At 40.8% G+C, this 25,482-nt stretch overlaps 1 protein-coding gene across 6 annotated transcripts in view; it reads left to right on the top strand.

Moving 5' to 3' along the window:
• Window positions 1-25,482, top strand: part of MAPK9 (mitogen-activated protein kinase 9) — a 56,109-nt gene that overhangs the window by 18,327 nt on the left and 12,300 nt on the right. For all 6 annotated transcript variants that reach the window (XM_044777516.2, XM_044777515.2, XM_070516903.1 and 3 more), the window contains exons 3-5: window positions 5,462-5,591; window positions 13,953-14,011; window positions 16,318-16,456. In XM_044777516.2, the coding sequence (XP_044633451.1) occupies window positions 5,462-5,591; window positions 13,953-14,011; window positions 16,318-16,456 (328 nt within the window). The remainder of the gene's footprint in view (window positions 1-5,461; window positions 5,592-13,952; window positions 14,012-16,317; window positions 16,457-25,482) is intronic.

The following is a 25,482-nucleotide window of genomic DNA, read 5'->3' on the forward strand; positions in this document are numbered from 1 at the left end:
GCAGCAGTAGGAAACGTATACAGGGGATATGTATGCTTTTATATTTTGAGAAATAAAATATAGTAGCAATAGCACATGCTTTACAAAACTTGTTAGTCATCTGTCTAAACTAGAGCTTTATAAAGACATAGGAACAGGTGTGCAGGTGAGCCACAGCGCAGATGCTGGTACAGGGTTAAATAGAAGAGCTGGGACCAGAAGAAAATATTCTTACTTCCAATTTTGAATTGTTTTTACAGTTGTCTTTGATTTGTTCCTATGTTTTTGTTGTTCATGAGAAATATGCTAGTAATATTTATTAGGAAGTTTTAAATATTTACCATTTTGTAGTACTCATTAATATCAACTAAGTTGTAGAGTAAAATTAAGTAATTGCAAGACTTTGAAGTTCTAGTGGGGAAAATGTGTGTACAGTTCTTTCATATACATTCATTTTTTCTTTCACCTTCTAAAATCTCTTATTCAACCAAAATAGTAAAGATTATTTGTTTTATAACAATTCTATGAAGTGTTTAACTTAAAAAAAAAAGTGTTTAAATATTAAATCTGGCAGTACTTAGAAGGGACAATTAAAACCTTAACATGAAATGGTTGGTGTAGCTCTAGTTCTGTACAAACGTGAATATTGGCCTCTTAGATTGTATTATTTTCCCTCCATTAGTATAAATAAATTAAAACATAATATTCACAGCAAAACTTCAGTGGTAAAGGAGAGATATGGTAAAACGCTGTAATTCAGGAGAGTTGAGTTCTAAGTCCAGCTCTGATCCTCATAGAAGTAGTTCTTTGTGACCCTGGGTAAATCATTGTGTCTTTATGGGCTTTAATATTTTCACCTCTAAAATGAGTGGTTTGGAACTTCTGATTTAAGATGGTGCATCAGACACCTAAACAAAGAGACCAGGAGAGTAGCAATCAATGAATGAGAGCTTTTAATCTGAAATATAAAAAGTAATTAGAAGCTTGATGCAGATAAAACAGAGCAGAGGAAGTGAAAATAAGTAGATGAGACATTTGCAGTAAGGAAGAGAACCAGTCTATAGTAGAACCCCCCCAAAGAGGTTGTGGGTATAGAGATGATGAATACAGAAAATGAAGATGAAACAGGTGGCTAGAAATAGAGGTGTTAATTGAAAGTGTGTCTATAAAACAACTATGCCAGTTGACTCCCAGCTTTCCCACCCCAATCCCCCTGCTCAGCATTTGCCCCTAGAGAGTAGGCAGGCCAGTGAAGAATTATTAGGCCAGAATCCAGGGAAGGACAGAACCCTAGTGAGGGGAGCCCAGAATTTGGGGCCGTCTGTCCCTTGAGGGCATTTGAAAGTTCTGGAGTGGGCAGCTGAGAGATTGAGTAGTTCTTTTGGCTGCCTGTGGGGCTGGGAGCCAGGGATTGGAGTCCAGGGCCCTCTAGAGGGGTCTAGTGAACTTCATTTGTTTTGAATTGGGCCCATAAAGAGCTGCATCCTAGAAGTAAGGATGAACCAGAAAGAGACAGGCTCTTGCAGGCACTGCCATTCAGCTTCAAATCATGTCATTTTCTGGACTTGTACTGAGGTGAACCCAAATTGCTCCTGCCCCCAGGTACCCAGCAGAAGTAAATGTAAATTTCCTCTTGAGGAAGATAGCATCATCTTGTATATCAAATTATTTCTAGGTAGTTTTACAAGTACGAGGCTCAGCACATAATCAGAAATAACTAGGCACACAAGGAGATTAGACAACATGCACAAAATTCAGCACAGACAACAGAGAAAAGAAACAGATCCATGGGAGATGTTGGTCTTAATCAGATCCAGACTTTTAAATAGCTATGATGTTATATTCAGCATGATAAAAGACAAGATGAAAAATTTTTGGTGGAGAAATGAAAACTTAAAAAAAAAACAGAAATTCTAGAACTGTAAGATATAGTAATTGAATTATGAAGTTAATGGATGGGTTTAATAGCATATTAGATATAACTGGAGAGAGAATTAGTGATCTGAAAGATAGGTCAGAAAAAATATCCAAAAATGAAGCCTGGAGAGACAAAAAGAGTAGAAAAATACAGAAGAGAAGATGTGTTAGTTTTGTCTTGCGGCATTGCAAATTGCCACAAACTTAGCAGTTTGTAACAGTGTATAATCTCAGTTCTGTAGGCTGGGAATCTGATGGGCAGCAGAGCCCAGCTCTCTGCTCAGCATCTCACAAGGCTGAAATCAAGATGTTGGCTGAACTGGGCTCTTATCTGGAGGCTCTGGGGAAGAATCTGCTTCCAAGTGCATTCAGGTTGTTGGCAGAACCCCAGTCCTTGCAGCTGGAGGTCTGAGGTCCCCATTTCCTCACTCCCTATCAACCAGGGGCCATTCTGCTCCTAGAGGCTCCTGCTTTCCTTCTCGCATGACCCCCTCCATCTTAAAGGCAGCAATGGCACATCCAGTCCTTCTCAGGACTCATCTCTCTCTGACTTCACCTTCTTCCTACCTGCCAGAACAAAGTCTGCTCCTAGAGGGCTCTTGTGATAGTTGAGCCCCTGACCCCAAACTACCTTTTGTTGAATTACTGAGTATGTATAGCCCCATTGCAGGACACAGGTCCAATATACAAAAAAACTCAAATGCCTAGAAATTGGTAGAACAAACCACTTTTGAAAACAGTTTGACATTATTTACTAAAATAGAAGCTATGCAATCCCTCTTAGCTATCTACTCGTAAGAAATACATGCATAGGGGACCCAGAACCATGTAGGAGAATGTTTATGACCATGTTTTATATAATTGCTTGCAGAACTGAAAACAATTATCTATCAACGTTATGTCATATAGTTATGTAAAGGAATATTATAGCAATGACACAGAATGAATTATAGCTACACATCTCACAAATAGAATAGGTGAGTGAAAAAAGTCAGACACAGATGATTTCAAAAACCAGGCAAAGATAAGTCAGAAGTAGTTAGCATCTTTAGGGAACAGGATGGGTGATGATTGGTAGGAGATGCATGAGGGGCTTTGGGGATGCTGAAAAAACATGGCTCTTTACAATCAATCTTGAGCCAGTGAGCAAAAAAAGGAAACAAAGGAATGAATATCAGAGAGGCATAAGCCTTCTCACCAGCGACACTCAACACTGGAGATCAGTGAGTTCCGAGAGCACATGGATTTTGAAATCAACCAAGGGTGAGGGCAGAGTAAGATCGTTTATTTTCCATGCCCTTTTTCTGAGGAAATTGCTTGAGGATGTACTCCAAGAAGAAGGAGAATACCAGGACGTGTCATGTGAGAAACAGTGGAGGCTAGTGAAAAGAAATCCCAGGATGATAACCATGTAGCAGGCCTTGAAAGAAACTCTAGGAAAAACATCTCCAAAAAGAATGGAATAGATTCCAAACAATAGATAATGTGAGTAAGAAACCAGGAAGTACTGGTGATAGGCTTAGCAAAGGTTTATTTTTCTTTCCTTAATAATAAAAATAAAAAGTTTATTAGAAATTTGTGGGAGGAGAGCTAGAAAAAGTCATGGTCTAAGTATAAAAGAAATTAAAAGGACATCATGTTTGAGCAATTGATGAAATGTGAAAAAAAGAATCCATTTGACCTTAATGTTGGAAACATCTCATTCTCTTATGAGTGGCAGCAAGGGTCATGTGATCTTTAGAGATGAAATGTAATCCCAGCTGTGCAATTAGTAATATTTACATGTGCACACACATACACATACATTCTCTGTCTTGATTTTCAACTTTTATACACATCCTAAAGAAGAAACACAGAGTTATAGATGTGTTATCAAGTTTGACCACTTAAGACAGAAGTTTAGAGGAAAAGGGAAGAGAGTAGAGAGCTGGAGGAGAAAGGAACTGGCATATAATAGTCTCGTTTTAAATACTGGAGAGTCAAGAGGTTCCTTTGAAAGTTGATGGAACAAGGAATTTCGGCATGTTGTTTGAAGTCACAAGGGTAACCAAGGGAAAAGTTAAAAATAACACGAGAACAAAACCTGGGAGGAGTTAGGGGTTTAAGTAAATGACTAAATCCTCAGTTTTCATAATGGGGAGTAAGTAAATCATTTCTAAAGTTGATAAGTGAGGAAATCATGATAAAAGTGTGTTCTTTGAATTTGAGAAGTGACCACAAGAATTAAAACTAGGAATAATTGAAGGGAGTTGTTCCTGGAGTTGGAACTAGGGTTGGGGGAGCGTGTGTCTGCTCAAATACTCAAAATTGGCTCATTTGGCTCATTTTGGACAAAAAATTTTGAGACCAAAAGAAGTGTATTTGTTTTCAAATTCTTGAGACTGTAAAATATATATATAGATACAAATACACATTTGTATAGAAGCATACTAAATAATTTCACAAGTAGATTTATCTTTAATACTTTATAATTCATATGAACGGACATTTGCATATTGACATGTAAATTTACATATGTGTATCTATGTACACATAATGTCAAATGAATTAAAAAATAATTCCAAAGTAACATGAATTTTCTGTTAATTCTTAACCAAATACAACAGCGGGCAGCCTTCAATTAAAAACAAGTTGAGTTAAGTTAGGGTTGTTTAACATTACTAATAGAAGGAATTAAATATAATTAATATTATAAACTGAATAGAATAAATAAATAGAAACCATATTTTAAATGGTGCTTAGGTTCTCAGGTGGTCTTTAGCAGCTTTTAACCCCTGATGAGTAGCCAAAAGATACTAACAACACTATTGGTACTAGTTTGAAACCCAAAAATGTGCAATCAGGCTGCTCAATATTTCATGTCTATTTTCTGGAGGAAAATGAGGCATAAATTTCAGCTTGGAACTTGAGATGCTGGAAACACAGCCTCTAGATTTTATTCTCACTGTAATAGTATGAGGAGGTATTTCTAGTCAAATTTTATATATAGCAATTGCTTATGTTAGGAATTTTGTATCTTGGGGATTCACCATGAGCTGAGATTTTGGCTTCTGTTTTCTTTTTAGATTCTTTTGTCTGGGAAAAAACACAATCAATCAAAACTTAGATTTATTATATCTTCTCATGAACTCAACCATTTCTTCCAATGTGATACTCCAAAACATACTTATTTTGTTCTGCGATAATAAGTGACTTTTTTTCAACTTACTGGCATAATTAAACTGAAGATTTCATTTCTTGACTGGTTTTACATGCTCTGTATTAAATTAATTGTTTCTGAACATAATAATTTCAACTAAACTAATGAAAAGTCAAGGTGCAAAAGATTGCTGAATCCCATCCTAAATGCAGCTGCCATGTCCATGGCCCTGCAAAGGAGTCAGTCCGTCCTGCACTCTTAGCCGGCTCACCCAGCTCTTCATGTGTACAAGGACCTTGGATGGAAACAAAGACTTTTCCTTATTTGTTACTCATTAAAAAAGATAATACACTGAATGTGCATTCTGCATTGCTTTATTTTCTAAAATCATTCTAATGGATTGCTTATTATATTTCCTAATTATAGTGCTGCTTTTGATACAGTTCTTGGGATAAATGTTGCAGTCAAGAAACTAAGCCGTCCTTTTCAGAATCAAACTCATGCAAAGAGAGCTTATCGTGAACTCGTCCTCTTAAAATGTGTCAATCATAAAAATGTAAGTTATGTCTGTGTGTCCTCTGTATATTTTAATATTGTCAGTGATGTGATCATCTTGGGTCTTTGGAGATACATTGAGTTTAGACTTGGGGTAAACTGGTGATAAAAATAACATTAAAATGGCAATATTTTATTGATAAAATTCTTAACATTGTGGAAATTGAAGTCAGAGACATCATGGTCATAAGAATTTTGGTCACTAGACAAGGATAGGAATGTCAGTTAACTCTCTAACCATTTGATTTTCACTATTTCTGTTTCTATAAAATGACAACACTATTGACCTAACAAATTGAGAAACAGCTAAATATTTTTTGGGAAAACATTGTTTTATAAGTAGCTTTTTACCTTGTAATTCTGGACACCTCAGTTTTAAAGAAACATTATTAGATATTATATTTAAGATAGCTGTACTTAGCATCCCCACAGAAATCAACCCACTGTAAATTTTAAGCAGAAATAGTATGTCTCTGGAAAATGAACTATTCAGGCACATGGTATTTCCTACTACTGGTCTCTGAGCATTCTTTTTTTTTTATTATTATTGAGTTCATAATAGTTTACATAAATGTGAGATTTCAGTTGTACATTATTTCTTGTCTGTCACCACATAAGCGCTCCCCTTCACCCCCTGTGCCCACCCCACACCCCCCTTCCCCTGGTGACCACTGAACTATTTTCTTTGTCCATGTGCTTGTTTATATTCCACATGTGAATGAAATCATCTGGTGTTTGTCTTTCTCAGTATGGCTTATTTTGCTTAGCATAATTCCCTCCAGGTCCTTCCATGTTGTTGCAAATGGGATGATTATGTCCTTTTTTATGGCTGAGTAGTATTCCATTGTATGTATATACCACTTCTTCTTTATCCGATCATCAGTCAATGGGCACTTGGATTGTTTCCATGTCTTGGCTATTGTGAATAGTGCTGCAATGAACATAGGGGTGCATATGTTACTTGGATTGTTGATTTCAAATTGTTTGGGTAGATACCCAGTAGTGGGATAGCTGGGTCATATGGTAGCTCTGTTTTTAGTTTTTTGAGGAATCTCCATACTGTTTTCCATAATGGCTGCAGCAGTTTGCATTCCCACCAGCAGTGTGTAAGGGTTCTCTTCTCTCCACACCCTCTCCAACATTTGTTATTTTTAGTCTTAGTGATTATAGCCACTTTAACAGGTGCAAGCTGGCATCTTAGTGTAGTTTCAATTTGCGTTTCCATGATGATTAGTGATGTTGAACATCTTTTCATGAGTTTATTGACCATCTGTATATCCTCTTTGGAAAAATGTCTGTTCATATCCTCTGCCCATTTTTTGATCGGGTTGTTTGTTTTCAGTTGTGTGAGTTCCTTATATATTACAGAGATTAACACCTTGTCAGATATATGATGTGCAAATATTGTCTCCCAATTGGTGGGTTGTCTCTGTTTTGATTCTAGTTTCTTTTGCCTTGCAGAAGCTCTTTAGTCTGATGAATCCCCACTTGTTTAGTTTTTCTTTTGTTTCCCTTGTCTGAGAGGACATGGTATTCAAAAAGATCCTTTTTAGTTTGATGTCAAAGAGTGTACTGCCTATATTATCTTCTAGGAGTTTTATGGTTTCAGGACTTATCTTCACGTCTTTGATCCGTTTTTAGTTTATTTTTGTGTATGGCGTGAGATAGTGGTCTATCTTCATTCTTCTGCATGTGGCTGTCCAGTTTTCCCAACACCACTTATTGAAGACACTATCTTTTCTCCATTGTATGTTCTTGGCACCTTTGTTGAAGATTAGCTGTCCATAGATGTGTGGTTTTATTTCTAGGCTTTCAGTTCTGCTCCATTGATCTGTGTGCCTGTTTTTGTACCACTACTATGCCGTTTTGATCACTACAGCTTTGTAGTACATTTTGAAGTCGGGGATTGTGATACCTCCAGCTTTGTTCTTTTTTCTCAGGATTGCCTTAGCAATTCAGGGTCTTTGGTTGCCCCATATGCATTTTAGGATCCTTCATTCTATTTCCGTGAAGAATGTCATTGGGATTCTGATTGGGATTGCATTGAATCTGTAGATTGCTTTGTGTAGTATGGACATTTTAACTGTTTATTCTTCCAATCCATGTGCATGGAATCTCTTTCCATCTTTTTATGTCATTATCAGTTTCTTTCAGTAATATCTTATAGTTTTCATGTATAAGTCCTTCACCTCCTTGGTTAAATTTATTCCTAGGTACTTTATTCTTTTAGTTGCAATTGCAAATGGAATTGTATTCTTGAGTTCTCTTTGTAAGTTTGTTATTGGAGTATGGAAAAGCAACCAATTTTTGTAAGTTGACTCTGTACCCTGCAAATTTACTGTAGTTGTTAATTATTTCTGTTAGTTGTCTGATGGATTTTTGGGGGTTTTCTATATATAAGATCATGTCGTCTGCAAACAGCGAGAGTTTCACTTTTTCACTCCCTATTTGGATTCCTTTTATTCCTTTCTGTTGCCTAATTGCTCTGGCCAAAACTTCCAGTACTATGTTGAGTAAGAGTGGTGATAGTGGCCATCCTTGTCTCATTCCTGTTCTCAGGGGGATGGCGCTCAGTTTTTGCCCATTGAGTATGATGTTGGCTGTGGGTTTGTCATATATGGCCTTTATTATGTTGAGGTAATTTCCTTCTATCCCCATTTTGTTCAGAGTTTTTATCATAAATGGCTGTTGGATCTTGTCGAATGCTTTCTCTGCATCTCTTGAGATGATCATGTGGTTTTTATTCCTCAATTTGTTGATGTGGTGTATCACGATTGATTTGCAGATGTTGAACCATCCCTGTGTCCCTGGTATGAATCCCAGTTGATCATGATGTATGATTCTTTTCATGTATTGCTGAATTCAGGTTGCCAAAATTTTGTTGAGAATTTTTGCATCTATGTTCATGAGCGATATTGGCCTGTAGTTCTCCTTTTTCGTGCTGTCCTTGTCAGGCTTTGGTATCAGAGTGATGTCGGCCTTGTAGAATGTGTTAGGAAGTGTTCCATCCTCCCTAATTTTTTGAAATAGCTTGAGAAGGATAGGTATTAAATCCTCTCTGAAAGTTTGGTAGAATTCCCCAGGAAAGCCGTCTGGTCCTGGAGTTTTATTCTTTGGAATGCTTTTGATGGCTGTTTATCTCTTTCCTTGTAATTGGTCTATTCAGAGTGTTTCTTCTTGACTCAGCTTTGGAAGATTGTAAGAGTCTAAGAATTTATCCATTCCCTCTAGGTTGTCCATTTTGTTGGCATATAGTTTTTTGTAGTATTCTCTTATAATCCCTCATATTCCTGTGGAGTCTATTGTTATTTCTCCTCTTTCATCTCTGATTTTGTTTATTTGAGCTTTCTCTCTTTTTTTCTTTGTAAGTCTGGCTAGGGGTTTGTCAATTTTATTTATCTTCTCAAAGAACCAGCTCTTTGTTTCATTGATCCTTTCTACTGCCTTTTTTGTTTCAGTAGCATTTATTTCTGCTCTGATTTTTATTATTTCTCTCCTCCTGCTGACTTTGGGCTTTTTTTGTTCTTCTTTTTCTAGTTCAGTTAGGTGTAATTTGAGATTACTTATTTGGGATTTTTCTTGTTTGTTAAGATGAGCCTCTATTGCGATGAATTTCCCCCTTAATACAGCTTTTGCTGCATCCCATATGAGTTGGTATGGTATGTTTTCATTTTCATTTGTCTCCACATATTTTTTGATTTCTCCTTTAATTTCTTCAATGATCCATTGCTTGTTCAGTAGCATATTGTTTAGTCTCCACATCATTGTCCCTTTTTCTTATAATTACTTTCTAGCTTTATAGCATTGTGATTGGAGAAGATGCTTGTTATTATTTCAATTTTTTTACATTTATTGAGGCTTGCCTTGTTTCCCAACATATGTTCCATCCTTGAGAATGTTCCATGCACATTTGAAAAGAATGTGTATTCTGCTGTTTTTGGATGGAGTGTTCTATATATGTCTGTTAAGTCCAACTGGTTTAGCTTTTCATTTAATTCCACTGTTTCCTTGTTGATTTTCTGCCTGGATAATCTATACATTGATGTGAGTGGGGTGTTGAGGTCCCCTACTAGTATTGCGTGATTTTTAATATCTTCTTTTCGGTTTGTTAATAGTTGCTTTATGAACTTTGCTGCTCCTGTGTTGAGTGCATAGATATTTCGAAGCAGCATTTCTTCTTAATGGAGTATCTCTTTGATCATTATATACAGCCCCTCTTTGTCTCTCTTTACCTGACCTTATCTTGAAGTCTACTTTGTCTGATATAAGTATTGTGACACCTGTTTTCTTTTGTTTGCCATTAGCTTAGAGTATCGTCTTCCACTCCTTCACTCTGAGCCTGTGTTTGTCATTGGAGCTGAGATGTGTTTCCTGGAGGCAGCATATTGTTGGGTCTTGTTCTTTAATCCATCTCGCCACTCTCTGTCTTTTTATTGGAGAATTCAGTCCATTTATGTTTAGGGTGATTACTGATGTATGAGGGCTTAATGCTGTCGTTATATCACTCGTTTTCTGGTTTTCCTACATTTCCTTTGTTTCTCATCCTGTACGTTTTCATCTACCCTTTGAATTATGTAGTTTTTTATGATGCATTTCTTTGTTTTCTCCTTATTTATTTTTTTGTGTCTCTGTTCTGCTTTTTTGTTTAATGGTTACCCTGAAGTTTGTATTCAGAATCTCATGTATAAGATAGTCTATTTTCTGATGGCCTCTTATTTCCTTAGTCTAAACTGATAGTCCCTTTTCTCCTCCCCTCCTAAGTGGTTTTTCTCATATCTTATTCCAACTTGTGTTGTTTGTGGTTAAAGTGACAAGATTGTCTTTGTTTTTGGTGTTTTCCTTCCCTTTAGCCTAATGCTATACTTGAATAATTGCTATCCTATTCTGATTCTGTCTACCTATTTATCTCCTTACTCTGTGTTTTGTGACCCCTTTCTCCCTTTTTTTCTTTTTTCAGGTTTGAGGGCCTTCTTCAGCATTTCTTGTGGGGGGGGGGTCTCGTGGCTACAAAGTCCCTTTGCTTTTGGTTGTCTGGGAAAGATTTGATTTCTCCCTCATATCTGAAGGATATTTTTGCTGGATAGAGTATTCTTAGCTGAAGATTCTTGTCTTTTAAAGTATTGAATATGTCATTCCATTCTCTCCTAGCTTGTAAGGTTTCTGCAGAGAAATCTGCTGAAAGCCTACTAGGGGTTCCTTTGTAGGTTATCTTCTTCTGCCTTGCTGCCCTGTTTCTTTGTCATTCATTTTGGCCAGTTTTACTACTATATGCCTTGTAGTAGGTCTTTTTACATTGACAAATCTAGGATATCTGGAAGCTTCTTCTACATATATTTCCCTCTTTCCCTAGATTTGGGAAGTTCTCTGCTATTATTTTTTGAACGTACTTTCTGCTCTATTATCCTTCTCTTCACCTTCTTGAATACCTATAATTCTTATGTTGCATTTCCTCATTGAGTCAGATATTTCTCAGAGACTTTGTTCATTTCTCTTTAGTCTTAGTTCTCTCTCCTCTGTCTGGAGCACTTCAACATGTCTGTCTTCTATTATGCTGATATGCTCCTCTATGGCGTCCCCTTGGGTGTTAAGGGAATCAGTATTTTGTTTTGTCTCTTCCATTGTGTCTTTCATCTCCAGTATTTCTGATTGATTCTTTATAGTTTTGATCTCTCTCATGAAGTAGCTCCTGAACTCGTTGAATTGTTTCTCTACATTCTCTTTTACCTTGTTGAGTTTCTTGGTGATAGCTATTTTGAATTCATTGTCATTTAGATTACATATTTCTGTGTCCTCAGGACTGAGTTCTGGGTGCTTGTTGTTTTCTCTCTGGTCTGGAGATTTGATGTAGTGTCTGATGTTGGAAGCTCGGGTCTTTCTCATTCTGATATTATTTGGTTGCAGTTGCCACTTATAGCCACTGGGTAGGGGTCGAGAGACGCGTATTCTGAGCCCTCCACCTTCAGCCGCAATGGCGCAGGGTGGGTGGGGGGAGGGGCGCTTTCTCCTGTGTGCTTTCTCAATCCGCTCTTGCTGTCTGGTCTCCTGGGGTCTTGGCTTAATGAGGTCACCCCATGCAAAAGCTTTCCCCCATTAGAGGGCTTCCCTGTAGGCCGCAAGGGGCTTAGGGAGTCCTGGGTGATCCCGCAGATGTGCTACCCCTTGCCCACTCCTTCCCTCAAGGATCCTCCCGCAGCAGCAACCACAGTCTTTATGGGAGGGGGTGAAGATCAGTCTTACCACGTTCCACCTCCTTCGAGGGGGGCTTCAGCCTCTCCACCCTCTGTTTTGTGGCTGCATGTCTCTCCGAGGTTTTTGTGTTGTTAGAATGTCTTTTCTTGGAGTATGGATGCCAGTTTTTATTGTTGTATGTTGGAGGGCAGAGAGTCACGGGCATGTTCTCTCCGCCATGATGCTGACGTCACTCTTCTGAGCATTCTTTTAAACATGATTTTGATAACCTTGCCATAACACGTTCAATCTGGAAAGGGCTTTGGAGAGCACCCCGTAGGACCCCTTATTGTTGAGGCGGGTGAGTATGTAAGAGTACACTCAACTCTATGGCTCCTTTTATTTTAACATTTGTGCTGGATCTTTCTGGTGTATGGACATTAAATATGAAACTAAGATTCATTCTTTTGAGTCTGTGCTCTGAGTTTGTTTTTAATTTCTTCACTGTGAGCTTTATTTTACCTATTGATTTTTTAAAAATTTTTCGGGTTATAAAAAATTCTATGGTTATTATGTCTAGAAATTCCAACAATGTAAACAAGAAAGCAAAAATCCTTGAAAATCCCACCACCCACAGATCACTATCATTAACATTTTGGTGAGCATTCTTGTGTGTATATATACACACATAGATACACAAGATCAGTTATGTTGTTATACATTCTTTTTTTCCCTCATGAAGTGTTGCTAGATCTCATATACTTTAATGAACATAGATATAAACCATTTTTTAAAGGGCCACATAAGATACAAAATAATTTATTTAACCAATCACCTATTATTGGATATTTAGATTGTTTCTGGTTTTTTACTCTTACCAACAATGCTGCAGTGAACATCCTTACACATGCATCTTTGCACACTTGTCCAGATGAATGTCTTGGCCAAGATTGCTCAGTCAAAGAGTATGCACACTTCTGGCTTTCATATATGCTGACAAATTAACCTCAAGGAAGACTGTCAGTTTTACACTTTCGTTAAGAGTATCTGAGAATGTCTTTTATTTCAGAATCCTCCAGTACACCATATTATTGCTTTTTTGTTTTACTTTACCAGTCTGATAGATGACAAATGATACCTTATTTTTATTTGGGAGATTGAATTTCTTTCCATATCTCTGTTAACCAATTTTTTTTCTTGAGAATTTATTTTCCATAACCTTTGTCCATTTTCCTCTTGGACTATTGGTCTCTTTCTTATGCATTTATAGAAGATCTTTGTATAGCGAAACTATCAACCCTCACTTCTTTTCCGTTTGACCTTATTTAGGTCACTTTTGCCATACTAATTTTTTTTGTGTGGTCTATTTTGGTTTGGGTTTAATGTAATCAAATCTTGTGGGTTTCCTGTCATTCTTAGGAAGGCTTTTCTACACCAGGATTATATAAATGTTTATCTGTGTATTAATGTTTTATGGTTTCATGTTTTAGGTTTAAACCTTTGTTCCATATTGAGTTTATCTTGATATAAGGATTGAAGTATGGTTCCAATTTTATGTTTTCCTTGGCTAGCCAGCTACCACAATCATATATACTAAATAATTCATCTTTCTCTGGATCATTTGAAATGATTGAAGATGTGTCTTTGATGCTCAAGCAGCAAAACTCATTGTTTAACCATTGGGGTGCCAAGAGTAGGCCTGCAGGGGTCAGTTCTAGGACCCTCTTTAAAGTACATAAATAATGCTATGAGGTATTTCATCTTTATCATACCAAAAATACAAGCTTAGCATTCATATTTCAAAACTTTTTAGAAATTTACACGTAGTATTTAAGTTTTCAGAGTTAATATATTGCTTTATTTAGTGTTTTTCTGCCCATAATTTCTAGTTATTTATATTAAAAACCAGAAAGACATTTTGTGTTAAAATTCTGTAATAATAAGTTACTCGGGACACATAAAAGTGATTTGATTGAAAGTGCATCTTATTTCCAAGGTGAGAATCCTAATCATTTAGCTTTTTTCAAATGCTATGCAATAGAATGTTTTGTTAAAAACAGTGACAATAATAATAAATACTGAGCTTGGCTGTGATTTTTTTTCCAGTTTTAATACATGTTAATGTTAAACTTAATTTTTATAATCAAGTAGAGTCGTCTGACATGCTGAGGTGTAATTAATTTTCTCTTTTCAGATAATTAGTTTGTTAAATGTGTTTACACCACAAAAAACTCTTGAAGAATTTCAAGATGTGTAAGTATCATTTTTATACAGTAATACACTATGTATCAAAGACTGAAAATTTAGAAAAAGAAGTAGCTGCTTTTTTTACTTAGGAAATGTAGGTTTCAATACATTTTTAATGATGTCTTAGCTACTTTTCTTTGTGGAAGAGAAATATTAAGTTAAATGGTTAATAATATTCAACTCTTTGTGCCTAGATGGTTATCATCTCTGTAACAGATAAAGGATGACTGAAGATAATTTTTCAGAGCAGACAGTGACCATTAATGCTGCTGATTTGCTTTATTGTAATATAAAATGTTTTTCTTCAGTTTCCTGAAAGCTCACATTATAGGGTTCAGGTGTTTACAATTATTATTTGAAATGGTTGTCATTAAATATTGTGTGTTTCCAAAATCTGAAACAGAGGTATCTTACTAACCATGAAATGAAGTGTCAATTACTCATATCAAGATATAAGGCCCACCTTCATCCTAAGTTCACTGATGTATTCATTCATTCAACAAATATTTGATTGCCAGCTGCATTAGGCACTGTCTTGCACTTGGCATACTTTAGTGACCAAAATAGACAAAAATCTCTTTTATTACTTAAGGTGGTAATACTGCCTCCTACAGCTTGCCAGGAAAACTAGGGAGGGTGGACCATCAACACAATAAATAAGAAAATGAAGCGTTCATGAGGATGTGGCAAGTGGTCTGGAAGAAGCAGAGCTGGGTGAGGGGGTCAGAAGTGCTGGGGATTAGGAATCAGGTTGCAATTTTAAGTAGGGTGGTTGGGGAAAGACCTCACTGGATTGCTGACATTTGAAGAAAGCCTTGAAGGAAGTGAGGGGGTTAGTCCTACAGATACTTAGGGGAGGATGGAATCAAGACAGAAGGAATAGGCAGTACAAAGGAGTGGAAGTGGGAGCATGCTTGGTGTGTTCTAAGAGCAGCAAGAGGCCAGCACAGCTGGAGTGGAGGGAGCAGAGGAGAGTAGAAGAGCTGGGCTCAGAGAAGTGATGAGGCCACATATTGCTGGGCCTCTAGGCCATTGCGAAGATTACCTTTTACTCCAAAGCAAGTCAGTAAGACTTTCAGCAGAAGAGTGAGCTTGCTTGAGTTACATTTTAAAAGAATAACTTTGATTTCTGGGTTGAGAACCCACCATAAGGGGTGGGGACACACGAGACCAATTAGGAGGCTATTACAGCAATTCAGGTGAGAGATTGTGGGGGCTCCGTTTGGACCAGAGGGGTAGTAGTGAGGACAAAGGGAACAGACTGGATACTTGAAACTGTTTTGAAGGTAGAGGCACAGTGTTTGCTCTTAGAGGGGATGTATGGTATGAGAGAAAGAGGAGTTGAGAACAATGCCTGGACTTTTGCCCTGAGCACCTAAAGGATGAAAGTGCTCTCAACTGAGGTGAGGAAGAGCAAATTGGAACATAGGATGGAACCAGGAGTTCACTTTTGGACGTGGACTTCAAGATGTCCATTGGACACCCAGATGGAACTGAGAAGTGGGCAGTTAGATAAATGAGCCTGGATGGAGTTCAGGACAGAGGTCTGGACTGAAGGTGTGAATCTGGGAGTTGATGGTCTATAGATGGTATTTAAAGCCTTTGAGACCAGAGACCAGAGGACATCACCAAGTCTGTGGGTACAGTTAGAGAAGGAGGGAGCGCTGGCACTCCAGCAGTAAGAAGTTGGGGAGAGGTGGGGGCACCGTCAGCTGGGACTGTAGGACTGGCCGTTGGGTTTAGCAACATGGAGGCCATCCAGGGCCTGGAGGACAGTTTCGGCAGAGTGGTGAGGCCAAAAGCCTTATCCAAGTGGGATTAAGAAAAAACGGGAGAAGGATTGGAGTTGACAAGTACAGACACCTCTTTGGGGAGTTTTGCTTGGAAGGGGAGCAAAAGTATGGGATGTTAGCTGGTGGGGGAAATGAAGTGAAAAGTTTCCTTAAGATGAGAGAAATAACAGCATGGTTTCTATACTGGCAAGAATGATCCAATAGCAAAAAATTTAAGATGAAGGAGAATTTGAATGTTTGAGATTCTGTTTCCTATATGATGTAAAAATTGTTTTTAACTTGAAAGATATTGTGTTGTTCATTGTTTTTTTTGCAGGGGGGAATGTTTACAAAGTTCCATTATACGTTTGGTTCTTTTCAAGATAGCTTATGAATGTTTAGCAGAAACAAGGTATCTTTTGATTTTAGCCAGTGCATTGAGTAGGTAGTAAGTTATTTCTGTTTCATAAAAATAATAATAACCACAAAGGAATTTTGGATTATTTTCATGTTTACTTGGCTGGTCTTTTTTTCCCTCAGGTATTTGGTGATGGAATTAATGGATGCTAACTTATGTCAGGTTATTCATATGGAGTTGGACCATGAAAGAATGTCCTACCTTCTTTACCAGATGCTCTGTGGTATTAAACATCTGCATTCAGCTGGTATAATTCATAGAGTAAGTAGTGATACCATATTAATTTTATTTTTAAAAATCACGATCATTTTGTTGTCATAATCCTCCAGATACAAAAGAACTTAATATTTTTAAAAAAACTTATCAGTGTTGAAAATCCAAATAAACTATGGGATCGTGTTGAGTTTCCAAATAGTGTTGAGGTTAGAAGACATTTGTGGAATGCCTGGATGCTCAGGCCTTGTGAGCCACACTGGGTGCAGGCATGGGCCAGCTGATCAGTTTGATGCTGCAGAAGAGTACGTCTTTTTTTTTTTTTTTTAACTTTTAACTTTGAAGTAACTTAAAACTTAGAGGGGCTGGCCCCATGGCATAGTGGTTGGATTCAAGTACCCTGCTTCAGCGCCTGGGTGGGGTTCGCGGGTTCAGATCCCTGGTGCACACTTACGCACCACTCATCAAGCCATGCTGAGGCAGCGTCCCACATAGAAAATAAAGGAAGATTGGCACAGATGTTAGCTCAGTGACAGTCTTCCTCAAGCGAAAAAAATAAAAGGGGAAGATTGGCAACAGATGTTGGCTCAGGGCCAATCTTCCTCACCAAAAAAAAAAAAACCAAAAAAAAACCTTAGAGACAAGTTGCAAGAATAGAACAAAGAATTCCCAAATACTTTTTACCAAGATTCACCTATTGTTAATATTTTTGCCATATTTGAACTCACATTTTTCATGAGCAAGGAATTTAGATTTGGGATGGGGGACAGTTAGAGGCCAAGTAGTACATGATACAGTTGCTTGAGAAATCTTACATAAATTATGGCCCAAATATCCATTTCTTTCTTTTTTGTTTTTAAGATTGGCACCTGAGCTAACAACTGCCAATCTTTTTTTTTGTCTGCTTTTTCTCCCCAAGTTCCCCCAGTACATAGTTGTATATTTTAGTTGTGGGTCCTTCTAGTTGTGGCATGTGGGACGCGGCCTCAACGTGGCCTAATGAGCGGTGCCATGTCCGCACCCAGATTCGAACCAGTGAAACCCTGGGCCGCTGAAGCGGAGCGTGCGAATTTAACGACTCGGCCACGGGGCCGGCCCCTCAAATACCCATTTCTTATATGATAAAATTCTGCCACTCCAGCATCCCTGCCCCACTGGTGGGAGCTTTTTGAATGGCTCCTAGCTGGCCTCTTGACTGGACTAAGGCTGGGATTTGAATGACAGAGTTGCCTGCACTTTCAGGGAGTAATATTTAAAAATGAGAAAGATACAATGTAATTCTCTAAACTGGATTTATGAGTTTTGTGTATTTTTTGACTTGTACCACCATGTAAGAACATCATCATAGAATTTTTTTTTAGCAACTAAAATATTGAATGAGACTAGAGGCAGAGATATATAATTTTATTGGAAACATTCTTGGCATTCCCTTGATTATTACCGACTAATTTTGTTAACAGACTGTGTTTAGATATTATGTTCCAACATCAAGAAGTTGTAATTTCTCTGAACTAAACTCTGTGTGGGGAGGAAGATAGACCAAAACAATGAAGCCTGTTCATATAGAAAAGAAAAAAGAGATTTTCGGTGGTGTAGCAGATCTGTTAGATACCAAGAAGGGTGGTTCCGAGACAGCTCGGAAGGGAAGTCTCCCACAGCAGCGGAGCCCACCAGTCCAGAGAGGGCTGAGCGCCTGCCCCTCATCCAAGCCTCTGTCTGCGCCCCAGGCCAGCAGGCTGGCACCCTGCTTCTCCCTGTGCCTATCCAGGACCCGGCACCCTGAGAAGCACCCAACTGCTGACCATTGTGCCATTATTTAAAATACAGGCTTTGCTGCCACCAAGTGTTCAGTTAAAATAATATAAGTTCTGTTGACGAATTTGCTTTAAAAATAGTGACACTAGTTTAAGTAAAAATAAAGATTTCCCAACTTAGCATTTTTTTCTCTTCCTAAAATTTTACAGACCTTTATATAAATTAAGGCACTCTTAATATCTCTTAAATACAGTTTGTATTAAATTCATCCCTTAGAGTAAGTGTTACGTTAGGCCTTATTAATTTTATGAAGGGAATTGGTTCTGCCTTCCTTGTTTCTCCCCTCTTGGGCCCGGAGAGATGCAGGAAAGCACTATCCCCCCATTCCTGGGGCCTTATCAGCACGCGAGCCTGTGTGAGGAAACATTCTGTCGCCGCTGCCCAGGAGGTCAGATAGGGTCCAAAGAAGTGTTTGGTGCCCAGCATGATTCTGCAAACGGCCTCTCCATCCTCCTCACCACCCCGCCCGGCTCCTCCCCCGTTGTCTGCGAAGGTCCTTCCTGCTCATTGTGGGAAAGGTGGATAGAGCAAGTAGTAAAAGGCCCCTGTTTGCCCACCCTCTGACCCCTCCAGGTCCCAAGAGGTGGTGGACAGTTTAGCCCTTTAGTGTGTTAACGGTTTCTGTGAGCCTTTCCAGTCCTTCCTCCTGCATATGACACCACACACATAGATACACACTTTGAACTTTGCTTATTAAAATGGTTTTATACTAAACATAAAATGTAATTATTTGAAAAATAAAACACCTGTAATCCCACCGCTTTTTACTTTATATAATTCAAAAAGTTAAATGAAAGTCTCACAGCCCTCCGTGTCACCTGGAAGTGACCAGTGATAGCAGTTGGGTGCATTTCCTTCCTGACACTACATTGACACCATCTTGCTGCTTATGCTAATACCAACTTATTTGTTTACACTTATGTCCTTTTTAACTTATATTTTTCCAAAAACGGGATCATCTTGTACATAATGGTTCTGCAACTTGCATTGATTCATTTGTTTTGTATTTTTATTTTTATCGAGGATCAAATAGCTTTACTAATATCTGTGAAAAAACGGAGTCCCCACCTCTTCGCTCTTATTTCTCTCTCCCCAGAAGGAAACTCCTTTGGTTCTTTTAGCTGTTATTTTGGTGTTTATCTCCCTACCTTGGAATGGTGTGAGTAGATCTCTACTCATTGATCTTTCTTTAGTTTGGGTCAGTGCGTACTGATTGAGCTCTCTCACCAACCGCGGCCCTCACCCCACCGCCTTTCCTGTCCCTCTGCCCTCCCAGCATAGTGACCGTGTCATTGGGTGTGTGTCAGTATCCATAGTGCGCTTTATGTCATCATGACCACGTAAATGCTTTTCATACCTGATCCTATGTTTATACCGTAAATTTGTTTCTTTTCATCTCAACTGTTTGTCCCTAGAATTAGCAACACGTCTTTTATTTGTTTGAGTTTTAGTCTTTGTTGTTTTGTTCTGTTTTTCAAGGAGGAAGTAGTTTTCTATGCTCCTATTGCTGATTTAACCCTAAGCTTTCTGCCAGGTGTCTGAATCTTCTCTCAATGGATGCAAGTGTCGTATTTCATCAATTTCATGTATCCTGGGGCCTGTGTCCTACTCCCTGGACTGGCGCCCCCGGACCTGATGAAGCCATGTTGTCCTATACCTCGCCCAGCATTTCCCTGGGATTCCTCCCCCTCTTGGTGTTGGCTTCCCTGCTTCCTGACCTCTGTCTCTCTCTTTCTTGAATTACTCCCTTGTTTGGATGAAACACACCCTCCAATAGCTTCCCCAGAAGTGGTGCATGGGTGGTAAATTTTTTTGGAGGCTTTGGATGTCTGGCACTCTTCACTCTGCCCTGTCCTGTGATTAATAATAGTTTGGTTGGATATAAAATTCTTGGTTACAGCTCAGTTGCCCTCAGAGTTCTAGACGCAGTATCCTGTGGTAGCGTGAGCATCTAGTCTGGCTTTTCAGCTTTCTAACGCCATTCTTATCACTGATCCTTTGCAAGTGCCCTGTTTTGGGTTTTGTTTTATCTCTGGAAGCTTTTAAAATCATTTCTTCATTCTTTTTTTTTTTTAAGATTGGCACCTGAGCTAACAACTGTTGACAATCTTCTTTTTTTTTTTTCTGCTTTATCTCCCCAAACCCCCTGTACATAGTTGTATATCCTAGTTGCAGGTCCTTCTAGTTGTGGGACGTGGGACGCTGTCTCAACGTGGCCTGATGAGCGGCACCATGTCCACGCCCAGGATCTGAACCCTGGGCCGCCGCAGCAGAGCGCACGAACTTAACCACTCGGCCACGGAGCCGGCCCCCATTTCTTCATTCTTTGTATTCTAAAATGTTATGACGATATGCCTTGATATGGACATTTGTTTCATTAATTGTAGTGGACACTTGGTAGGCCCTTCAGTCTGGAAGGACATGCCATAGAGCTCTGAGAAATTTGTATTATTTCTTTCAGGACGCCCTCTTTACTGTTCTTTGTTCTCTCTTTCTGTGAAGCACTAGCTGGTTGGAGCTCTTTTTTATCCTTAAAAGTTCCTTTTTATAGCATTTTGTTCTTATTGCATGAATGCGCTGTCCTCTCTCTGAGGGTAATTTTCTTTGAAGTTTTTTATTGCTCCCTGCATGGCTTTTCTTTCCCCTGCGTCCCTTTTTTGGTGTGTTTGGTCTCTGTCACATGCAGGGCTTTCCCCAAAAAGGGCAATCCTTCGTCGTCTGATACTGTCTAAGACAGACAAGTGGGAGTGCACGGTTTGGGATTATGGCATGATGGGTTTTTCCTGAGGCAGCAGGTGGCCACAGGCATCTCTGTTTGTAGGTCTTTTCTCTGGGCATCATTTAGCTTCTCTGGAAAAGCCTCCTATGGTCTCTTTACTGAGGGTTGTAAGCCTGGCTGCCAGTGTGAGAGGGCTCTGCAGGGTGGGGCTGGGGTTCTCAAGTGCCAGAGCCCTGTCTTCAGGCTGGGCCCTCACCCATCCCCTCGCTGTGCCTCATACCAGTTACCTCTGTTGTTATTGTGCCTGAGGCCCAAGTCTGCAAACTCGATTTCAGTTTTTCTAGATAATGGGCCTTTAGGAGCGAAGAAGGAGCCAAAGCCTCTTCTAGGATGGAGCTAGGGGTCTGGGAGGTCTGCCTTTACCTTTATGTGGACTTTCCAAAAAAAAAGGACCCCTCAGTGTCCTATTCCCTGCCTCACCCTGCCCTCTGCAGTGCCTGTCATTCACCTCCTGAGCCTTTCCTGGGTGTTGTGGTCCACATCACCTCCCTGTGGGCCACTCACTGAGGTTGGAATTTCCTCCATTCGGCCTCCATTTACTGCTTCTGCCCCGCTTTCCACCCCCATGGAGTGTGTGGAGTTTTTCAGCGACTGCATTAGTGTGCGACAATGGGATTAGACATGCAAAAGATGTGTTGGGAGAAGGCCTGTGAAGAAGAATGGGGAGCAGGTTGAAGGAGGTGGGGAGGCTGGCAGAGGGCAGCACGGGTCTGACCCCTTAGAAGGGAGATATGACAAAGGAGGGTTAGGGGCAGAGCCGCAGGCTCCTGTGTAGCCCGCAGAAGGCTTTGCCCGGCCCCAGAGGCTTTGAACCACCCATCTGAGGGGTCTGGTGTCTCACAGGAGTGGGCCTCCTGCCTCATTGGCTGAGAGCCACCATGGGCGTGTGGCCCTGGCGTGAGCGGAGGGGATGGTTGGAGCGCCCAGTGGGGGCGTCTGACAGTTGCACTCCTACAACGGGAGAGCCGAGTAAGCATTTTCGTGGCCACCACCGTCTACCCTTGCCCCTCTCAGCTCTTCTGCACACAGGTCAAGAGCAGCTCCCTCATGCTCTCCAGGGCCTCCTCTGTTCCTGAGGAGAAGGCTAGTGGGATGAACTATAGCCCCTGTCACTGCAGTCACTCTCGGGGTCGCAACAGGTACTCACTCTCTCCCTTCTCTGTTATCCATACCCTCAGCCATGCCCTTGGCAGTTCTCTGTGGCTTCCTGATGTGACCCCAGACTTTCATTCCTCAGAGGTCTGAGGCTAGAGGCTCACAATGGGCCACTGAGTTCATGGACCCACCCAGCAGTCATCTCCCCAGTTCCCAAATGTGTGATTGGAATTGATACAGTTGGTGGTTGGGGTGACCCTTATGTGGATTCTTCAGCCTGTGAGGAGAGGGCCAATTGGAAACCTGAAACTGCCTCCCTCAGGATAATAAATCACAACAGTATTGAACTCTGGGGGTGCGGGAGGGTGGAGGAGATTAGTGCCACCATTAAAACCTAAAGGATACAAGGACGGTGGTCTGTCTCATCTCTCAGTTTAATTCACTAGTCCGGCCCTTGAAGAAACTAAATGGATCCTAGAGAACTTAACCAGCTAGTAGTCCTGATGGCAGCTGCTGTGCTGGACACGGGCTAGTTGTAGTGCAGATAAATTAATAAAGCCTCGGGTAGAGCATGTAGCCAGTGATTGGGCAAATGCCTTCTTCCATACTGATTAGAAAAGAGGATCAGAAACCATTCGCACTCATGTGGGACGGACAGCAATGTTCTTTCAGAGTTTTGCCCTGGGCCAGTTTTGTCATACTGTAGCCGGAAGAGATCTGGTCCAGCCTCCATCCATTACCTGGCCCCACCCCTCCTGAGTGGAGGAGGCATGATGATGCTTTGAGTCTTCGAGTTTCAATGTCCACTCAGAACTTGTGTCCAGTAGTCCCTCAGATGTCTGCTTAGTCTCTTGTCCCGGGGTACAGTCCCCGAGTAAGCAGCCATAGATACCTGTGGGGAAATCCAGACAGCAGACGCTTGTCGTGAAGCACAGAGTCCACCCTAGGACACCTCTCTGGTTGATGGGTTCTGATCTGAGAACTGACCAGGAGTGGTGCTGGTTTATGGGGTGATGCCCTTGACCTCCCATCCTCTGCTCTTGCCCTTCTTTGGTGACAGATGCTTGTACACCCTTGTTGGCTGCCCAGGGGTGCCATACTCTGTTTAGCCATCCCCATATCTTTTGGATCAAGCCCCCAAATTCAGGTGTCATTTGTACTTTAACATGTGTTTCTTGTTTGGGGTAGTTTTCAAGATTTGAAGGGGCAGAACCGTCTTTACTCTGCCACCTTGAAACTGCACGTCCGGTTCGTTTGGGGACACTGCCTCTGGTTACATGTGGAGGCTGAGGGGAGAGTGGCTCTGCATGTGGGGAGCCCTCAGGAGCCCTGGGACCCCTTTACGCACCTCCCCATTGGTAAGCGTCAGAAGGCGGCCACCTCTCCTGGTCCTGCCAGGAAGACTGTCCACATCATCAATGGCCTGATTTGCATTTTATTATCATAGTTTTCCGGCAGATGGCTGTAAAGTGTGTTGTTCCAACAAAATCAGTGTGAGACGACAATTTTCTGACAGGTTGAAGTGGCTGGAGCTGGGCCTGTTTTCTGGTTCACTCTGCAATCCCTGGAGCTGGCTGACCGCGCTGCTCTGACCATCCTTGTTTGTGTCTCTGCTTCAGCTCCAGCCCAGGGCGGGTCTCAGGGGCTGGGGGGCAAAGCGCAGCTGTTTCACATTTTTAAAAGCCAGCATCCTAAAGAGAAAGCTCCTATTGACGCCCCACCGACAGTGTAAGGAGGGGTCTGCTTCTGCTTCTCCTGCGGGCACTGGAGGTCACCATTCTCCTCATTGCCGCAGGAGACACTAAAAAAGGCTCCTTGTTGTTTGGGTTTTTGTTTGTTTTTTTAATTCATTAAGTTGAGCATTATTTTATCTGTTAGTAACTTGTATTCTAAAATGGCTGTTCTTGCCATATGCTTTAGCTTTATGAAAGGAAACTGGAAACGAATTGGTCCATTTTGCCTGAGCTGCATTACCACCCCTCATGGAGAAGGGCGTCTGGTTTGAGTGTGGGCCTGACTCTTCCCCGCTGTCCTTTATGCAGATCAGCCGCTGTGGGTGAGGCATGGCGGCACTCCCGGGACCTCCCCCATGAGGATACGTGTGGGAGAAAGTGGGGTCCACACAGTGCGCTGGGGCCAGTTAGGGACCTGGCGTCCACACGGGGCTTGGTGGGAATATTCATTGTTTTTTTTCAGCATTGTAAAGTTATGTTTTACTAAATCCGGACGTTTAGAAAGAGAGCCTTTAATGGTAATGAACCATAGTTTTAGCTGTTGTAAATTTTAAAGGGTTTTCTGCTTATCCTGATAACTCTTGGCAGCCCTCACTGTCTCGAAGCACACCGGTGCCAATCTGTGGCACATCAGCTGGAAAGTTTTAGCCAGGAGCTGGGCCTGAAACGTCACACTTAAAGTCCTTGCAGGTCCCACTGTGTGGCGGGACTCGGCAGTTTGGCATTGCAGCCACACATTGGAAAACTCTTGTGAGAAGAATAGTTGTGGACTGTGTAAAAGTCACAGTTTTTAGGGTGAGTTTGCAGGCTGGAGTCGCAGGTGAAAGTCAAATGCGTGTGGCCTGAGGAAGGATCTGGGGTGTGGGGATTAGCATGAAGAGCAGCCCTAGAGGTTTGAGGGCAACACTACAGAAGTTGTGTTAAGGCATCGAGAGGGTGGTGGAGTGTGGCATCTTCTGAGTTCTGCTGTCAGGCTTGGGTCTGGGAGCTGAGAGCAGAGCAAGCATCTCCTCTCACAGAGACCACGCAGGGAGGGTGAGAGGTGGTGTGTGCAGTGGGTCCCAGGAAAGGGGCTGGGGAGGTGGGCCTGGTGATCATGGAGTGCTTCTTCCAAGGAAAGAAAGAACCATTGGAGGATTCCAGGGTCAGAGGATTCTGGTCCTGTGCTTTCCAGTATGGTAGCCACTAGCCACACGAGGCTATTGAGCACTGAGAATGTGGCCATAATTGGATTTCAAAGACAGTACTAAAAAGATGTAAAATATCTGATCGTTTTTATAGGTAGCTTACATTTTGAAATGATAATACTATGAATATATTGGATTAAATAAAATATATTCATTTTACCTGTTTCTTTTCACTTTTTTTTTTCCTGAGGAAGATTTGCCCTGAGCTAACATCCAGGACAATCTTCCTCTATTTTTTAGTATGAGGGCCACCAGCATAGCATGACTGCTAAAAGAACAGTGTAGGTGTGCACGCAGGAACCGAACCTGGGCCACTGAAGCAGAGCGCGCTGAACTTAACCACTAGGCCGCTGGGGCTGGCCCTCTTTTCACTTGTTTTAAGGTGGCTACTAGAAAATATAAATTACATACGTGGCTTGCATTGTATTTCTTTTGGACAGTGGGGCAGAGCCTGGAGTGCTGGGG

The sequence above is a fragment of the Equus asinus genome, chromosome 9 (genome assembly GCF_041296235.1).
Source record: "Equus asinus isolate D_3611 breed Donkey chromosome 9, EquAss-T2T_v2, whole genome shotgun sequence".
NCBI lineage: Eukaryota > Metazoa > Chordata > Mammalia > Perissodactyla > Equidae > Equus > Equus asinus.